At 42.1% G+C, this 16,099-nt stretch overlaps 2 protein-coding genes across 5 annotated transcripts in view; one reads left to right on the forward strand and one right to left on the reverse strand.

Moving 5' to 3' along the window:
* Mcph1 (microcephalin 1) overlaps window positions 1-16,099 on the forward strand; it is a 248,849-nt gene that overhangs the window by 95,565 nt on the left and 137,185 nt on the right. The window lies entirely within an intron of this gene.
* Angpt2 (angiopoietin 2) overlaps window positions 1-16,099 on the reverse strand; it is a 61,772-nt gene that overhangs the window by 2,801 nt on the left and 42,872 nt on the right. The window contains exons 5-8 of the mRNA XM_004663163.2: window positions 14,292-14,419; window positions 5,870-5,971; window positions 5,006-5,172; window positions 577-707 (exon numbers count right to left, since the gene is read on the reverse strand). Coding sequence (XP_004663220.1) covers window positions 577-707; window positions 5,006-5,172; window positions 5,870-5,971; window positions 14,292-14,419 — 528 coding nt within the window. The remainder of the gene's footprint in view (window positions 1-576; window positions 708-5,005; window positions 5,173-5,869; window positions 5,972-14,291; window positions 14,420-16,099) is intronic.

A 16,099-nucleotide genomic window follows, 5' to 3' on the forward strand; every position in this document is an offset into this window, starting at 1 on the left:
CATTGACTCAGCTGAGTGAAGGTGCAATAGCCTTTTGCTCATGAAGATGGTTTTCTTTTTGTCTTTAAATCTATCCAACACAAAAGGCAGTTGGCAAGTCCCTAATCCCTTATTTTAATCTCAGCATTGAACAAGCATGTTGCCTGTTCCTTTGAAAATAGCTGTGTATGCATATGCATAAAGTATATTTGTATATTTATAAAAATATTTATGAGAGAAAGATAATGAAAAATTCCTTGTTCAAATATTAAATCAGCTATTGTAAATCAAAGAAAACAGAGTTAGGCCATTTCTGTCAACTCAAGAGAGCATGTTGTAAGTCCAGTGTCCCCTCCACTTGCCAGGGGGATTTCCCAAGGAAATACCATTGGCACAGTGACAGTTCTAGCCCAATGTCACCTTTACACTTCACACTTAGGCTAAAAGAATGAGAAAGACAGTTACCTATATCAAGCTACTGTATCTTTTTTTATGAAAGTCTGGACAGTCACCAATCACAATTCGACTGCCACATTGCCGCCCTTCCACACTATGCAATCGCTCTCTGCCAACACAAATAGGAAGACGGTCTCCTACCTCCCGTGAGCATTTGTGAACATCTGCAGATGCATTTGTCATTGTCCGCGTCTTTTGTGCTGAAGTCACTTCCTGGCTGGCTGATGCTGCTTATTTTCCCCGCAGTGCCTGTCAACCCCATAAGGTGAATCCTGGAACATGCAAAGGAAAAAATAAAAACAGTAATTGGCTTACTTAGATTGTTGATTCACCCAGCATAGTGGAAAATTTCTCATAGTGAAGAATTCCATTCTACAAAAGCACACTCAAGCTGGTCAGTGCCCTCCAGTGCCTACTCTGGACAAAATATTTTTCACTGATATAAACAGGAACCAACTTATCATCAAACCCTTCGGCAAAGTGGGATGTTTTCATGAAAACTCCAGCACATATCACTTGCGTAGTGTCAGTCCTATCATGGATTTTCCTGTTGGTCCCAGATAAACAAAAGAGAGGTCTGCAATAGAAGGGGTCCTTCCTCCAGACCCTTACTCATCGCCCATACAGAAAGGAGACTAAGCTGGGTGTGTTGGCCCATGCCAATCCCTACATTTGAGAGGTTGAAGTAGTTGGACCACTGTTAATTGGAGTCTAGCCTGCGTTGCAGAGTGAGTTGCAGTTCAGCCTGAGTTAGAATGAGACATGCCTGAAAAAAAAGAGAGAAAGAAAGAGGGAGAGAAAGAGAGAAAAGAAAGGAAGGAGGAAGAAGTTGGAAGGAGTTCAAGATTACCAGGTACCCTCACTGTATTCTATGGGGTGATGGTGAGGTTGGGGCAGCAGCCAGGAGACAAGATGTGGGCATTGAGTTTGGGGTAGAAATGTATAGAGATATACAGACAAGAAATCCTTTAGCTGCTTAGCTTCATTTTTGCATACTGGTGGCATAAGTTATTGTGGGGAAGGAGTCAAATGCCAATGCTAAGATACATGATAGTGGTCTATGCTTTGAGAGTATTGCAAAAGTGTGTCTGTACCAGCCAACTATGTGCAACAACAAGGATAATCAGGAAAAGAATATGAATGCTTGTTATTTATTGGTGAATAATTGCTTAAGTTTTTGGACACAGGATCTTACACTGTAGCTCAGGCTGTACTTGAACTCACAGCAATCCACAAAACTCATCCTCCCAAGTGTTGGGATCACAAGTGTGTACAACCAGGCCTAGCTAGACGTATAATTCTTTAAAAAGTTACTCACAATTCTGATCACATCATTGTTACACTCTGCCCATTGGCAGATGGTACAAGACAGGCTAGTGTCTGCTGTCACATAAGTGAGTAGCTATGGGAATGTGATGTGCTGTCTTGGCATGCTTGTCTGACTCTAAGAACCTGGTATGCCAATTTCCCTTTTGCTGATGGAGACCCAGGTGCATGAAGATCAGAATGGGGGACCTGTAAAGCAGAGTGCTATAGGGGTAGCAGTGAAAGTGTCCTTTAAACTCCCAAACTATACTTCTCTTGGTAAAGCCTGCTGACATAAACTATCGACCTTGGAAGGATAAGGTTTACACAAACTCATATTGGAACCGAGTATCATGCAGAGAGGAGAGATCACTTCATACTAGGTCCTGTAATATAGTAGAGGACAGTGAGAGCTCATGACATCCCTAGACAATGTGGGAATTGCTAGTTCTCATGTTTTTGGGAATTCTGAAGCACAGATCTTCTCCTTAATACTAAGTACACCTGACATGAGCCACTTCTGTGCCTTTTTCTGCTTTTAACTCTCTTGTCTCGTTTGAAAGATCAAGTCTTAGGAACTCACTAATGTCCCAAAGACAAGCAGAGTTAGGTTAGTGCTATTTTTATTAGCCTCTGTTTGAAAGATTGTGCCTTTTGAAAGTGTAGCAGATAAAAGTATATTAAAATTTTGTACGTAAAAATAGCCACAAGCTAGGCATGGTAACACTACCTATAATCCCAGCATTTGAGAGCTGGAGGCAGGAGGATCAGTGGTTCATGGTCATGACACACTACAAAATGAGTCCAAGACTAGCCTGACCTACAAAAGTCTTTGTCTTAAAAACTTGAAAAGACAAAGAATAGCCCATTCCTTAAATGGGTCTCTTGATTTTGTCCAAAAGGTTAATAGATAACATTTGACAATTAACTCTTAGTGTTTGTATAAATCTGACAGCATGTTTGGAAAACTATGCACATTGTCTTGAGTTTTACTAAAAAGAATCCTTAGTTAGGTGTGGTGGTGCACACCTGTATTCTCAGAACTTGGGAGGTGAAAGTGGGAGGATCTGGAGTTCAAGGTCATCTTCAGCTACATAGCAAGTTGGAGGCCAATCAGTACTACATGGGACCCTATCTCAACTATAAAATATCAGTTTTTGAAAGAGCTATATACTTTTGTGCTTTTATCCATTTCTTATGCTTTTTTAAATAACCCTGCATTCATTTCTTTAAAGGAGGGAAACAGGTACTACACGCATTTAGCTTTTTGAGGCATCTGTGGTTACTAAGTTTCAAGTCCTTTTACTACGCTAGCATGCTTTATTAAAACAGCAACTTTTATGGAATATGTCTTATGCTGCCAAGTAAATTAAGATTTAAACTAGTTTGTTTGTTTTCAAACAGCATATTCAAAAATCGATTGTGTTTCTAAAGGCAATACCTGCTAAGAACCGTGCCAGATTAAAATATTTTTATAATGTCAGTGTGCAAGCGCAGTGACCCATTTTGTAAAATCTTCTTATGCAAACAGACTAATCCTTAATTTTTGTGTTTCTTTTTTTTAATTCCTCTATTGTCGGCTCCTAACTCTTGCCAGTTGAGAAAATATTTAGATTGGAGATAGCACAATGAGGACCGCTTGTGTCTCAGAATTCACTAACTTCTGGTCTCCAGAGTCAAGTGGGTTCTGCTGGGGGTGGGGTGTAGGCAGCAGCTCTCTTCCCTCTTACCTCCCTCGCTTCTCTCCTGGGGAGCCTTGCTCTTTGTCGTGGGAATTGATAGACTGCCCCAGTTACTGCTTAAAAGTGACATCGGGCTTTGTATATTTTCAAAACGAGGTTCCCCATCCAACTCAGTCTGCAGTCTGCAGAGCAGGCCTTCCAGGGCATCACATAACTCTCAGGTCAGGCCCCTGGACTCTTAGCCAGTTTCCCGTGCTGTCCCTGGTGACTTCCCTAGGAAGAAAGCCAAGGTCTTCACATTAAGCTTCCTCTCCTGAGAGCCTTAGCTGGGTGTGAATGATATGGAAACGGCCCTTCAGGCCATGACTAGTCTTTGTGCTATTCTCCTGGAGATTCACTTGCCCACTGTGGCCTCAGCAGGTTTTACTTTGTGCTCCACAGTCACCAGTGACCATAGGCCTATGTTCTTGGGACTTCTATGAGAGGGCATTGGTACCAGCTGATCTCAGGCCAGCTCCCTGGGTACTTCCTGTCCCCTCTTGTCCCCAGCATGCTGTAGGATGCCTCTGCACATGTGCACACTAGCAAGCCCATGTGTGGCTCAGCTGTGATCATCCTCACAGAAGGCCAAGTCTCTTGCTGTTCTCTCTCCTCCTCGCTGTGTTTTACATCCAGCAAGTAAATTCCTAGTCAAAGTCGTACATGCTATTGGAACATTCCAGATGATTGCCACCAAATGTGTTGGGGACAAGTCAAATAAAGTGTGTGTTGGGGGGGGGGCTTGCAGTGAATGAAAGGTGCTTTATTTTTTATTTTTATGCTAGGGTCTCACTCTTGCCCAAGCTGACCTTGAACTAACTCTGCAGCTCAGTCTGACATCAAATTCACATCATTACCTCAGCCTCCTAAGTTCTTGGATTACAGACATGAGTTACTACATTTGGCTCAAATGTTCTTTTTATTTTAGAGAGTAGAGGAGTAGATTAACCACCCTACCCAATTCTGCCATTTTAAAACTTAGGAACCAATCCTAAATTTAGGGTAAACACAATTAGCTATGTTTAACCTTTGAAAACTAGGTTGACTTTTAATATCTTTGGGACACAAACAATATTCACCGAAGTATTCATATGCTGTGATATTCAAATGATATACTATAACAGGAATGCCGGACTGTTCTGCAGGTGGATGTGCCATACACTGCCACATACACAGTATCACTGAGAAGGCATAGGAAAAACCACAGACACAAATCTGCAATTGAGAAGTTTTCCTTGTATTATTTTAACCACAGTTAGACTTTATTATTATTACTGTTATTTTTATTATTATTTTACAGTTCTAAAGATTGAATGTAATGCCTTATCTAGACTAGAAAAGTGCTATAACAGTGAACTGTATCCCTGGCTAAAATAAGAGTTTTAAATCTAGAGCAGCTTGCAGCCAGGAATTCCTTCAAGAACTAAGAGAGTTTATGGTGGAACAGTTCTAGGTCTTTGGTTGAGTGGGTAGGGCTCACACATTCTGAAAAAATCACCCAGGCAAATCCTCTAATTTCCCCAGTGACTAGATAATTCACTTACCTGTAATTGAACTCTTCGCTAGAGAGGTAGAAGTGTTCGTACAGTGAGTATGCTTCATTCCCTTCCCAGTCCTTCAGCTGTATCTTCAGCATGTAGCGCTGCTGATTGGTCAGCTGTGACACAAACTCATTCCCCAGCCAGTACTCTCCCAAAGGGCTGCCAAACCCCTGTGATGGACGGAATTCATTTAGTCCATTTGGCTTTCCCTTAAGTATGTGAAATCAGCAGATCATCAGTTTACTATGAAATCATAGTCAAATAGCAGATGTTGCCCCCACGGAAATGCAAAGTTGTATATGCAGAAAATGGATTTTTGTGATGTGTGTATTATGTATGTATGTATGTGTGCAGGTCCACATGTGTGGGGAAACAAAGGATAGCTTCAGGTGTCATCATCAGGAATGCCATCAGCCTCCTTTCACCTAGAACTCTCCAGTTAGGCTAGGCTGGCTGAGCAGAGAGCCCCAGTGGTCTTCTGTCTCTCCAGCTTTAGAATCACAGCTGTACACACCACACCCAATATTTTTACATGGATGCTGGGGAGCAAACTCAGGTTCTCATGCTTACTGGCAGAGCTAAAATTTGCATTAGAATAGTTAGAGCTGTTTGCTCTAACTATTTGAGTTTGAATCACAGTCAGAGATGTAACTGCTACATCATGCAGTGGAGGCCACATAGTGCAGCAGCACCAGCAAGAAGCCTGCTCTATTCTGACTGGTCTTTAATGGAGAAACCCTTTTCCCAAATAACTGCTTCATATGTCATTGGTTAGTTTTGAATTCGTGGTTAAGGTTCTGAAGATATTGAACATTAGTTTTCACAGAAGGAATAATTACTTGGAAGTGGTTTAAACACTCTCCATACCTCTTTATATTCTTTCCATGTCCTCTGGAAGTCAACATTGCCATCTTCCCGGTGCTGGATGACTGTCCACCCACCTCCACCTGTCTCCATGTCACAGTAGGCCTGCCAGGGGCAAACACACAGTTACTGCTTGCTAGACACCAGTGACCAGGGACATAATGCAAGAGAGTAAAAACCTACAGTAATAGGTGTTCCAAAGGACCTCTTTCATAAAACAGGGGATAAATCTTTACTCTCAAATTTTTTGAAAAGTAAATTGCAAACCTTTAGAATGATGAACTAAAATAAACAGCGGTATCATATGACTTGTCAATGACAGTATGATTTCTTTTTTAAAAAAAATTTTGAGGGCTGGAGAGATAGCTTAATGGTTAAGTGCTTGCCTGTGAAGCCTAAGGCCCCCGGTTCAAGGCTCGACTCCCCAGGACCCATGTTAGCTAGATGCACAAGGGGGCACATGCCTCTGGAGTTCGTTTGCAGTGGCTGGAAGCCCTGGCATGCCCATTCCCTCTCTGTCTCTGTCTCTCTGTCACTCTCAAATAAATAAATAAAAATGAACAAAAATTTTTTTTGGTTTATTTTTATTATTAGAGACCGAGGGGGGAAAAGGGAGAGAGAGAGAGAGAGAGAGAGAGAATGAAAGGGGGGGGGGGAGGGAGAGGGAGAGAGAATGGGCATGCCAGGGCTTCTAGCCACTACAAACGAACTCAGATGCATGCACCATCATGTGCATCTGGTTTACATGGGACCTGGAGAATTGAACCTGGGTCCATTGGCTTTGCAGGCAAGTGCTTTAACTACTGAATAATCTCTCCAGCCTGACAGTATGATTTTCTGATCAAAGGAGGTAGATAGCATTCCTGACTATGACACCTGAGGCTATCCTATGATTTTCTGTTCTTGGGATTATGGATTCATGTGCCATTGGCTAAAGGTCTTGACCCAAAAGTCACTGTTTTTGAGAAGGGAAACTATGGCAAAATTTTCCCCAAACCTCACATTTCTAATCTGTTGAAAACCCTGAACTTGTATTCCTAGCCCCAAAATACCTCTCATTGCCAGCTGTATCCACTACATTAAGGGCACAGAACTGCGCTTTCACCACAGGACACCAAACTCCTCTCACATTCTTGTTAGTGTGTAATAAAAAGCAGTTTATCAGTCCATCCCTGCCCATGAGGGCCTTCTGGCTCCAGAGTGCCAACACCATGTGACCATCTTAGCCAGCCCATTCTGCCCCAGGACGTGAATTCAGGCTTCTGCTCCCTTTGCTGCCTGTGGTGTTTCCCCTAATGTTTTATTTCTGCTTTTAAACTGGCTCATTGGTCTTAAACTTTGTCCAGAACATGGAATTCTTTGGGCTAAGAGCATGCATGCTTAATTTCAACTCAGCTGGAGTTTTATTATGAAATTAAAACCCCCTGAAAACAAGATTACACAAATAGTTTCCAATTGTGAGATTATAGTGAGACAAAAAAAAAGTTTTCCAGGGCTAGAGGGATGGCTTAGCAGTTAAGGCTTTGCCTACAAAGCCAAAGGACCCAGGTTCAATTCCCCAGGACCCATGTTAGCGAGATAGATGCATATGGTGGAACATGCATCTGGAGTTCATTTGCAGTGGCTAGAGGCCCTAGCACACCCATTCTCTCTCTCTCTCTCTCTCCCTTTCTGTCAAATAACTTAATTAATTTTTAAAAATGTTTTCTAAAAAATAGGATAATTTCCCTACAGCACACAAGGTGGGAAATATTTTTTATTTAACATTTATTCTTTATTTATTTATTAGAGATAGAGGGAGAGAGAGAGAGAATGGGCATGCCAGGGACTCCAGCCACTGAAAATGAATTCCAGACACATGTACCACCATGTGTACCTGGCTTATGTGGGATCTGGAGAATTGAACCTAGGTCTTTAGGCTTAACAGGCATGTTCCTTAACCACTAAGCCATCTCTCCAGCCCTTAAATTGTTCATAAAAAGCCAAGGTGGACAGCAATGGGCAAAGACACCTGATATCCTCTTGCCTCCACACGCAAGCGCACACATGTATACCTGCTCACACACCCATGAATGCATGCCCCTGTACACTGTGGTGGTTTGATTCAGGTGTCCCCCATAAACATAACGTGTTCTTAATGCCAGGTCTCCGACTTGTGGAAATTTGAGAATTGGATCCTCCTGGAGGCAGTGTATTGTTGGGGGCAGGCTTATGGGTATTACAGCCAGTTTCCCCTTGCCAGTGTTTGGCACACTTCCTGCTGCTGTTGTCCACCTGATGTTGGCCAGGAGGTGATGTCCACCCTCTGCTTATGCCACCATTTTCCCCTGCCATCATGGAGCTTAAGGTAGGAAATATTAAGGTTCATATCCAATTATAACTCATCCTTCCTCAATTGTATACCACAGTCTTTGGAGAGTAAGAGATTGTTTTGGCAGAGTTAGTGTGAATGTGAGCTATTCTATATTTATAAGTTAAGATCTTAGGAACAACAGCTAAGAGAGAATCCTAAGAGCCCTATATCCTAATCTTACATGCTGCCTGTGAGGAAAGGGAGTCCCCGTGAAATCATATGGGCTGTCTGATGTTCCCTCATGGACCTAAAGAACTTTCTTTTTAAAATTTAAGCAAGTACCAACTTCCTGAGTTGTTAATATTTTATTATTATCATTAAAACTCTTATGTGTGTGTGTGCATGGGTACAGGTATGCCATGGCATAAGTGTGGAGGTCAGAGGACAACCTTAGGGTATTGTCCTCTTCTTCCACCTTGTTTGAGACAAGTTTTCTCCTATTCCTTCCTCCTTCCCTCCCTTCCTTTCTCTCTCTCTCTTTCTCCTTTTGGATTTTTGAGGCAGGGTTTTGCTGTAGCCCACGCTGACCAATAATCCAGTGGGTAGTCTGAGGATGACCTTGAACTCACTGTGATCCTCCTAGCCTGCCTCCCAAGTGCACCACAATGCCCAGCTGATAAGGTCTCTTTTGTTTGTTTCCTGATTTAGATTTTTCCAAACTCCACTGCTCATTGCTATAGGGATCTTGCAATTACAGTTCATGTGTCATAGTGCCTTTGGCTCTTTGTGAGTGCTAGATATCAAACTCTGGTCAGCAGGCTTATGGAACAAGTGCCTTTTACTGCTGAACCCTTTCCCCAGGCTCTAGAGAACTTGTAACAGAGCTCCTTTGCTGGGACATCTCTCTTTGACTTCTAATCTCCCTTGAAGGTCACAGGCTCATGTCACATTCCCTACTGACCATATTGTTTAGAAAGATAGATGTTATGAAGAAAATTTTTTTTATAGAAAGATCATTTGCTTAATATTTTATTTATTTATATATTTGAGAGTGAGAGAGAGCAAGAGAGAGAATGGGAATGTCAGGGCCTCTTACTACCACACATGAACTCCAGACAGATGTACCACTTTGTGCATCTGGCTTTATGAGGGTATTAGGGAATGGAAGCTATAACAGCAGACCTTACAAGTAAGTGCCTTTTAACCACTGATCCATCTCTCCATCCCTATTTGCTTATTTTTAATTAATTAAATATATAAAGTAATCACTTCTTGGTCTTTTGGCTAAGATCAAGTGTAAATATATAAAGTATATCTGTTAAAGGGACCCCCCCCCAGTTATCACCATGCTTTTCTATTTTCATTCATCACCACTAGCATTAGACACACCACACTCAGGTGTACACTGTGCCAGGGACTTTGCATGAATCACATCAGTCTCCCAGCCACTCTAAACTCTTATTTAAAAGAAAATATTTTTATTGATTGATTTGAAAGAGGCAGTCAGACACTGTGGGCACTCCAGGGCCTCTTGTCACTGTAGACAAACTCCAGATGCATGTACCACTTTGTGTCTCTGGCTTTACAAGGAACTGGGGAATCAAACCTGGGCCAGCTGGCTTTGCAAGCAAATGCCTTTAACCATTGAGCCATCTCCTGAGCCCGTACTCTTAATTCTTTTTTTTTTTTTTTTTTTTTTTTTTTGGTTTTTCGAGGTAGGGTCTCACTCTAGCCCAGGCTGACCTGGAATTCACTATGGAGTCTCAGGGTGGCCTCGAACTCTTGGCGATCCTCCTACCTCTGCCTCCCGAGTGCTGGGATTAAAGGCGTGCACCACCACGCCCGGCTAGTACTCTTAATTCTTGAAAGGATGAGTTAATGTGTTATAATTTGGTTATTCATTCTGCTATTAATGCTGAGCAAGTTTTGAATATTGCATCCTTAATCCCTGTGTAATATATTTTCTACCCCATCATGCTACAAAGCAAAGAAATTCAACCCTGGTGTTAACAGCCCAAAAGTCCCTCAGCCAAGGTCATGAGTATTGGTCTCTGTTATTTGACTGTGGGTGAAAATGTGGGCAGCACTGCTCAACTCTATCTAAGTGTCTCGTATTATTATTTTTTTTTAATTTATGGTTTTTTGAAGTAGGGTCTCACACTAGCTCAGGGTGACCTGGAATTCACTATGAAGTCCCAGGGTGGCCTTAAACTCATAGTGTTCCTCCTGCCTCTGCCTCCTAAGTACTGAGATTAAAGGTGTGTACCACCACACCTTGCTTTTTGTTTTGTTTTCCCTGTTGTTTTCTTGAGATAGGGTCCCTCACTAGCTCAGGCTGACCTGGAATTCAGGGTGGCCTAAGTGGATTTTTAAAAAGACACTTAGTCAGGCGTGGTGACACACACCTTTAATCCCAGCTCTTGGGAGGCAGAAGTAGGAGTGTTACTGTGAGTTCAAGGCCACCCTGAGACTACACAGTGAATTTCAGGTCAGCCTGGCCTGTGCTAGAGTAAGATCCTTACCTCGAAAAATGGAAAAAAAAAATCCATTTAGCTTATTGAATAAGCTATGGTGTGGACTCACAGGAGTGCACAGAAGTTAGCTCTGCAGCCTCCTAAGTGGTGTACTGGGGTTTGAAAGAACTGACATGACTCAAGCCAGGCGTGGTGATGCACGCCTTTAATCCCAGCACTCAGGAGGCAGAGGTAGGAGGATCGCTGTGAGTTTGAGGCCACCCTGAGGCTACATAGTGAATTCCAGGTCAGCCTGAGCTAGAGTGAGACCCTACCTCAGGAAAACAAACAAACAAACAAACAACAACAACAACAAAAAATGAATTGACATAATTCTTGTGAGCCTCCCCTTGCTCTAATAATATTTAATTCTAAGTGTCAGAATCAACACAATGAAGTTAGCATTTCATGATGTTTAAAGATAGGCTCTCTCCAGTTGTGAGGAACAGTTTGTCTTGTGGTGCTCAGAAGCCGGATTCTCACATGTGGTGGGTCACTACCAGTGCATAAATGCCTCGAGCCATGATATTATTCTCTGGCTTCATTAGTAACCATGACCAAGTTACTAGAACATTCTTATAATGCTTTGTACAGATTTCAATAAAACAGAACAAAACTGAAAAGTTATGGTTCATTGGGTTGTGAAACTCATACAGAGAGATAATATTCTAAGAGTTATCCACATGGCCAGAAGACAGTGAAAATAATGAAATAGATCAAACAAGAGCTGGAAAGGCAGAAGATAATGGCCAAGACCTCACCATTCCAGTTACAACAGGCCTGGAGGCATTTAGTTCATTTGATTCTCATTAAATGACCTGGTATCCTGCAGTAAAACTTGAAGCTTTTCAGCAAAGAGTGCTTGATTTAAGTGCATGCTCAGCCCCGGTCCTTGCTACAGTGACTAAATAACAAACCCATAGACAAACTTTGAGTCGACTGTCCTAGACATTTGGGAGGAAATTATTGTGTGTCTAATTAGCAAAGAATATTCTCATACTCCTGATGAATCCTCATGCATTGGGTGTCTTGAATATAAACCTGATGTTTTTTTTTTTCCAGATATAAAGTGTTATTTATAAAACTAAATACTACTACTAATAGTAATCTGCCCAGAAAACTTCTAAACATTCTTCTTTTGACTTAAAAAACCCAGGTCAAAAGCAGAGACATTGTTCTGTTGTCTCTGGGTTGTAGCCCCCATGTATGATTCCAGTTACAAGTCAGGAACCTGAATCTTCAGAGACACACATTGGCAGACCTGGGCTTTTAAATCCATGTCCACCCAGTTGTTCACTAGATCAGTGTGTACATCATGGAGCCCTAAGTTTGGAAGAGTTCTAAGGTAATGATGTTAGAAAAGAGAAAGGTTGAGGTTATAAAGGCGTTATTGTCCTCTGCTATGTAAATGAATTTACTTTTACTGAGAATATTTAATAGGAATATAAATTCTCGCTTTTCCAGCCCTGACCTCACAACACATGTTCCAGTTTCTCAGTCTTTTCAACTGTGTGCAGTATGCTTGCCAGCTGTTGAGGGCAGGCGGTATGGTGAAGGGTGGAGATACCACATGAACCAGGAAAAGGTCCCAGTAGCAGTGTGGTGGGCTGTGTGACATTACCATCCCTAGGATCTATAAGGACAGCCTTCGTAGTGTGCTCATAGCCTCTCCCCATTACCGCCAGACCCCATTATCACCAGGCCTACTGACAGTGACATGTAGGATGGTCTTACAAAGGGGCTAGAGAGGCTGAGTCCAGGGCTAATGGCTAACCATCTGCAACAGGCTGTGCTGTTTTTCCTCCCCCATGCCCTGCTTCCAGGCCACCAGGGACATTAACTGATTTTCAAGGTTGATTTAAAGCAGCATGAATGAATTAGAAAGATTTCTTTGGAAAGCATTATCTTAAGTACCACAGTATTTGTCCCTTAATTCATAATCAAAGTGTAGGTTACTGTTTCAAATTCCCTATCTTTAAACCCTTAAATACTGTTTTTCTTTGATACCATGTTAAACTCTGAAGATATTGAGTTCAAATAAGGTACTATATCCAGGAGGCTCTAAAATGCCCCCCCTTTTTTATAATTTTTATTAAGATTTTCCATGATTATAAAATATATCCCATGGTAATTCCCTCCCTCCCCACCCCCACATTTTCCCATTTGAAATTCCATTCTCCATCATATTACCTCCCCATTACAATCATTGTAATTACATATATACAATATCAACCTATTAAGTATCCTCCTCCCTTCCTTTCTCCACCCTTTATGTCTCCTTTTCAACTTACTGGCCTCTGCTACTAAGTATTTTCATTCTCACGCAGAAGCCCAGTCATCTGTAGCTAGGATCCACATATGAGAGAGAACATGTGGCGCTTGGCTTTCTGGGCCTGGGTTACCTGACTTAGTATAATACTTTCCAGGTCCATCCTAAAATGCCCCCTTTGACACCACATCCCTTGCACTTTCTGGGGCTGTTTGTATTAGCTAAGTCTGTAGTGGTGTAACTTTGAGATGCAGCCACGTTTGCCTATATTCAGTGTATACAGATGGCTAATATTTACATACCCCTTCACACGGATTCTCATACCCTGTCATTCTCCTCATCAGGCCTCCAAGAGAAGCCATGCAAAGTATTTCCTGGGGGAGGAAGTGATTGTCTTTGATGTAGTCTCCCAAGGCAGCTTGTGGAGACCTGAGTAAACCAGGAGGTCTATAGATGGTTGAGGCTGGCTGTGTGCCCACCTGACCTGCTTGGAGGACCCTTTCTTACACTCTAGTAGAACAGACACCATGAACTGGGGTCTCTGCACTGGAGAACAAAAGGAATGGCTGTATTGGGTGGTATGTATAGGTCTCCCCCAGTGGCTCTCCTGAGGACCCTGTCAGCAATTCTGCTAAGTGACAACTGCTTGCCTAGTGACAATGAGATGTCATTATGAGAGCTGGTAGTAAAGCTGCCTGCCTGAAACAGGGAAGAGATGCCTCCATGCTGGAGTTCTGCCATCTGCACAGCTCACGCCATTTAAAAAATGAAAGCCAGTAGCACTTAAGTCTGTCAAAGCAGTACAGATTATTTGTATTGTTTGTGGGGTTGTTGACACAGGGCCTCACTGTGTTACCAAGCTTCTCATGAACATTTGGGCTCAGGGAATCCTCCTGTCTCAGTAAAATGTCTGGTCTTATTTTACCCCTGTACTACAGATTGCACATCTTCCTAATATTCCATGTGATGAGGGGGGAATGCATCTAAGTCACTTCTACACATCAAAGTGCTACGGTATCTTAGAGTAATTGTTCTAGAAGTATTCTGAGAGAGCCTCTTTTCCCCTTATGCAATACAACCATTCACTGAAAGAATGACTAAAACACAAACTATAGTTAATATTTTGGTTTTTGGAAGATATTTTTCTTTAAAATTGGTGGAATGACACTGGCACTTCAGAGGGAAGAAGCATGTGACAGATGCATCCTTCAAGTAAGCTTTTTTTGAAAAGGAGACATGTGTCCACACTGCATGGATTGGAGGGAAGATGGGCCGTGGCTGCTTAGCAGCTCTTTACTATCGATAGTAACCTGTTTGGGGCCCAGAGCTTTCATGGCACACGTATCTTACCTTTATCTCCTCTGTGGAGTTGGGAAAGGTCAGTGTGTACATGCCGCTAGTGGTAAGTCCTGACTTGAAGACTTCAGCGCAGTCTCTGAAAACGATATGTTCTCCTTTAGCCGCAAAGGAATTCTTAGCTGTAGGTCAAAAACAGTAAGGAATTTGATATGGAATATGTGAACAGAGAGAAGACAACCCAAACATTTAAAGGGTGCCATCTCATTTGAGTTCTCAGTAAGCCAAAGGACATGCTAAATTTTCCTCCAAAGTCACTCTTTCTGCCTACTTTCCCAACAACTTTAATGATAAGTATAGTGAGCCCACAGTTCTGTTTTCATCAACCATGTGTGATGCAAGTAATTTGTAATCAGATATTATAAACTATTTCATTTTGGAAACATCCATTCATGAATAAGAACTGGGTAAACTTTACAAAAGAATGAAAGGAGAGTGTACCTCCAACACTGTTTCCTCCACTGTGGGCTGTGAAGGTACCTTTCAGCCATTGCCCCACCTAAATTGGAGTGTACATATGCACCATTCCCACTTAAGGTGAGATGTATGAACTCAGCATTCTTTAAATGTATTTGAGGCTAAGTCATTATCTTGTTAGAATATTGAATGGAAATATTTGGTGTACTTTGGATTTTCAGTAACTGTTCTATAACAGTTTATTATTTATTTATTTGGTTTTTCGAGGTAGGGTTCCACTCTATCCCAGGCTGACCTGGAATTCACTCTGTAGTCTTAGGGTGGCCTTGAACTCACAGCGATCCACCTGAGTGCTGGGATTAAAGGCATGTACCACCACACCTGGCTCATTTATTTATTTTAAATATATTTTATTTATTTATTTGAAAGAGGCAGAGAGAGAGAGGGAGAAAATGGGCACACCAGGGACTCTTGCCACTGCAAATGGACTCCAGATGCATGTGCCACCTTGTGCATCTGGCTTATGTGAGCCCTGGAGAGTGGAATATGGATCCTTTAACATTGTAGGCAAACTCCTTAAATGCTAAGCCGTCTCAACAGCCTCTACCAGTTTGTATTTTAGAGGACCACAATGTTTCTGTATCTGTGTTTAAGTTCTTTAAGTCTAAAACTGATAGGTTTATAAAATTCCTTCACATTTTAGTTTTTATGTCACCATTTGGATTTGTCATTCCTTTTCTGCCACACTAAAAAAAAAAAAAAGAAAAAGGAGGGGTGTGTGCATATGTGTGTCCTTGTATCCCTGTACTTTATTCCAGAATTTCCCCATGTACTAGAGAGAATGGGGATGTAGTAGATTGAAAGTGAAAGATCCTCCATAACCTCATGTGCTTGGGATCCTTATACTCCATCCTCAGCTGGTGGCACCTTGGGAAGTAGAACCTTGCTGCGGGAGAAGTGTGTCTTGGGGAGGCCCTTGGGATGTTATATCCCTACTCCCCCTTGCCAGAGCTCAACTCTCTTGCTGCTACCTCCCAAATTCTGTGGCAACATATGATGTCCAGCCTCTGCTCTGCCATATTTCCTTGCCATGATGAAACTTCTTCTCAAGACTGCAAGCCAAAATAAATCCTTTCCTTGGGCTGGAGAGATGGCTTAGTGGTTAAGTGCTTGCCTGTGAAGCCTAAGGACCTAGGTTCGAGGCTCGATTCCCCAGTACCCACGTAAGCCAGATGCGCAAGGAGGTGCATGCATATGGAGTTTGTTTGCAGTGGCTGGAGGCCCTGGCATGCCCATTCTCTCTTTATCTGTCTGCCTCTTTCTTTCTCTGTCCTGTCACTCTCAAATAAATAAAAATAAGCAAAAAATAAAAATAAAAAAAAATC

The sequence above is a fragment of the Jaculus jaculus genome, chromosome 12, assembly GCF_020740685.1.
Source record: "Jaculus jaculus isolate mJacJac1 chromosome 12, mJacJac1.mat.Y.cur, whole genome shotgun sequence".
NCBI classification, from domain to species: domain Eukaryota; kingdom Metazoa; phylum Chordata; class Mammalia; order Rodentia; family Dipodidae; genus Jaculus; species Jaculus jaculus.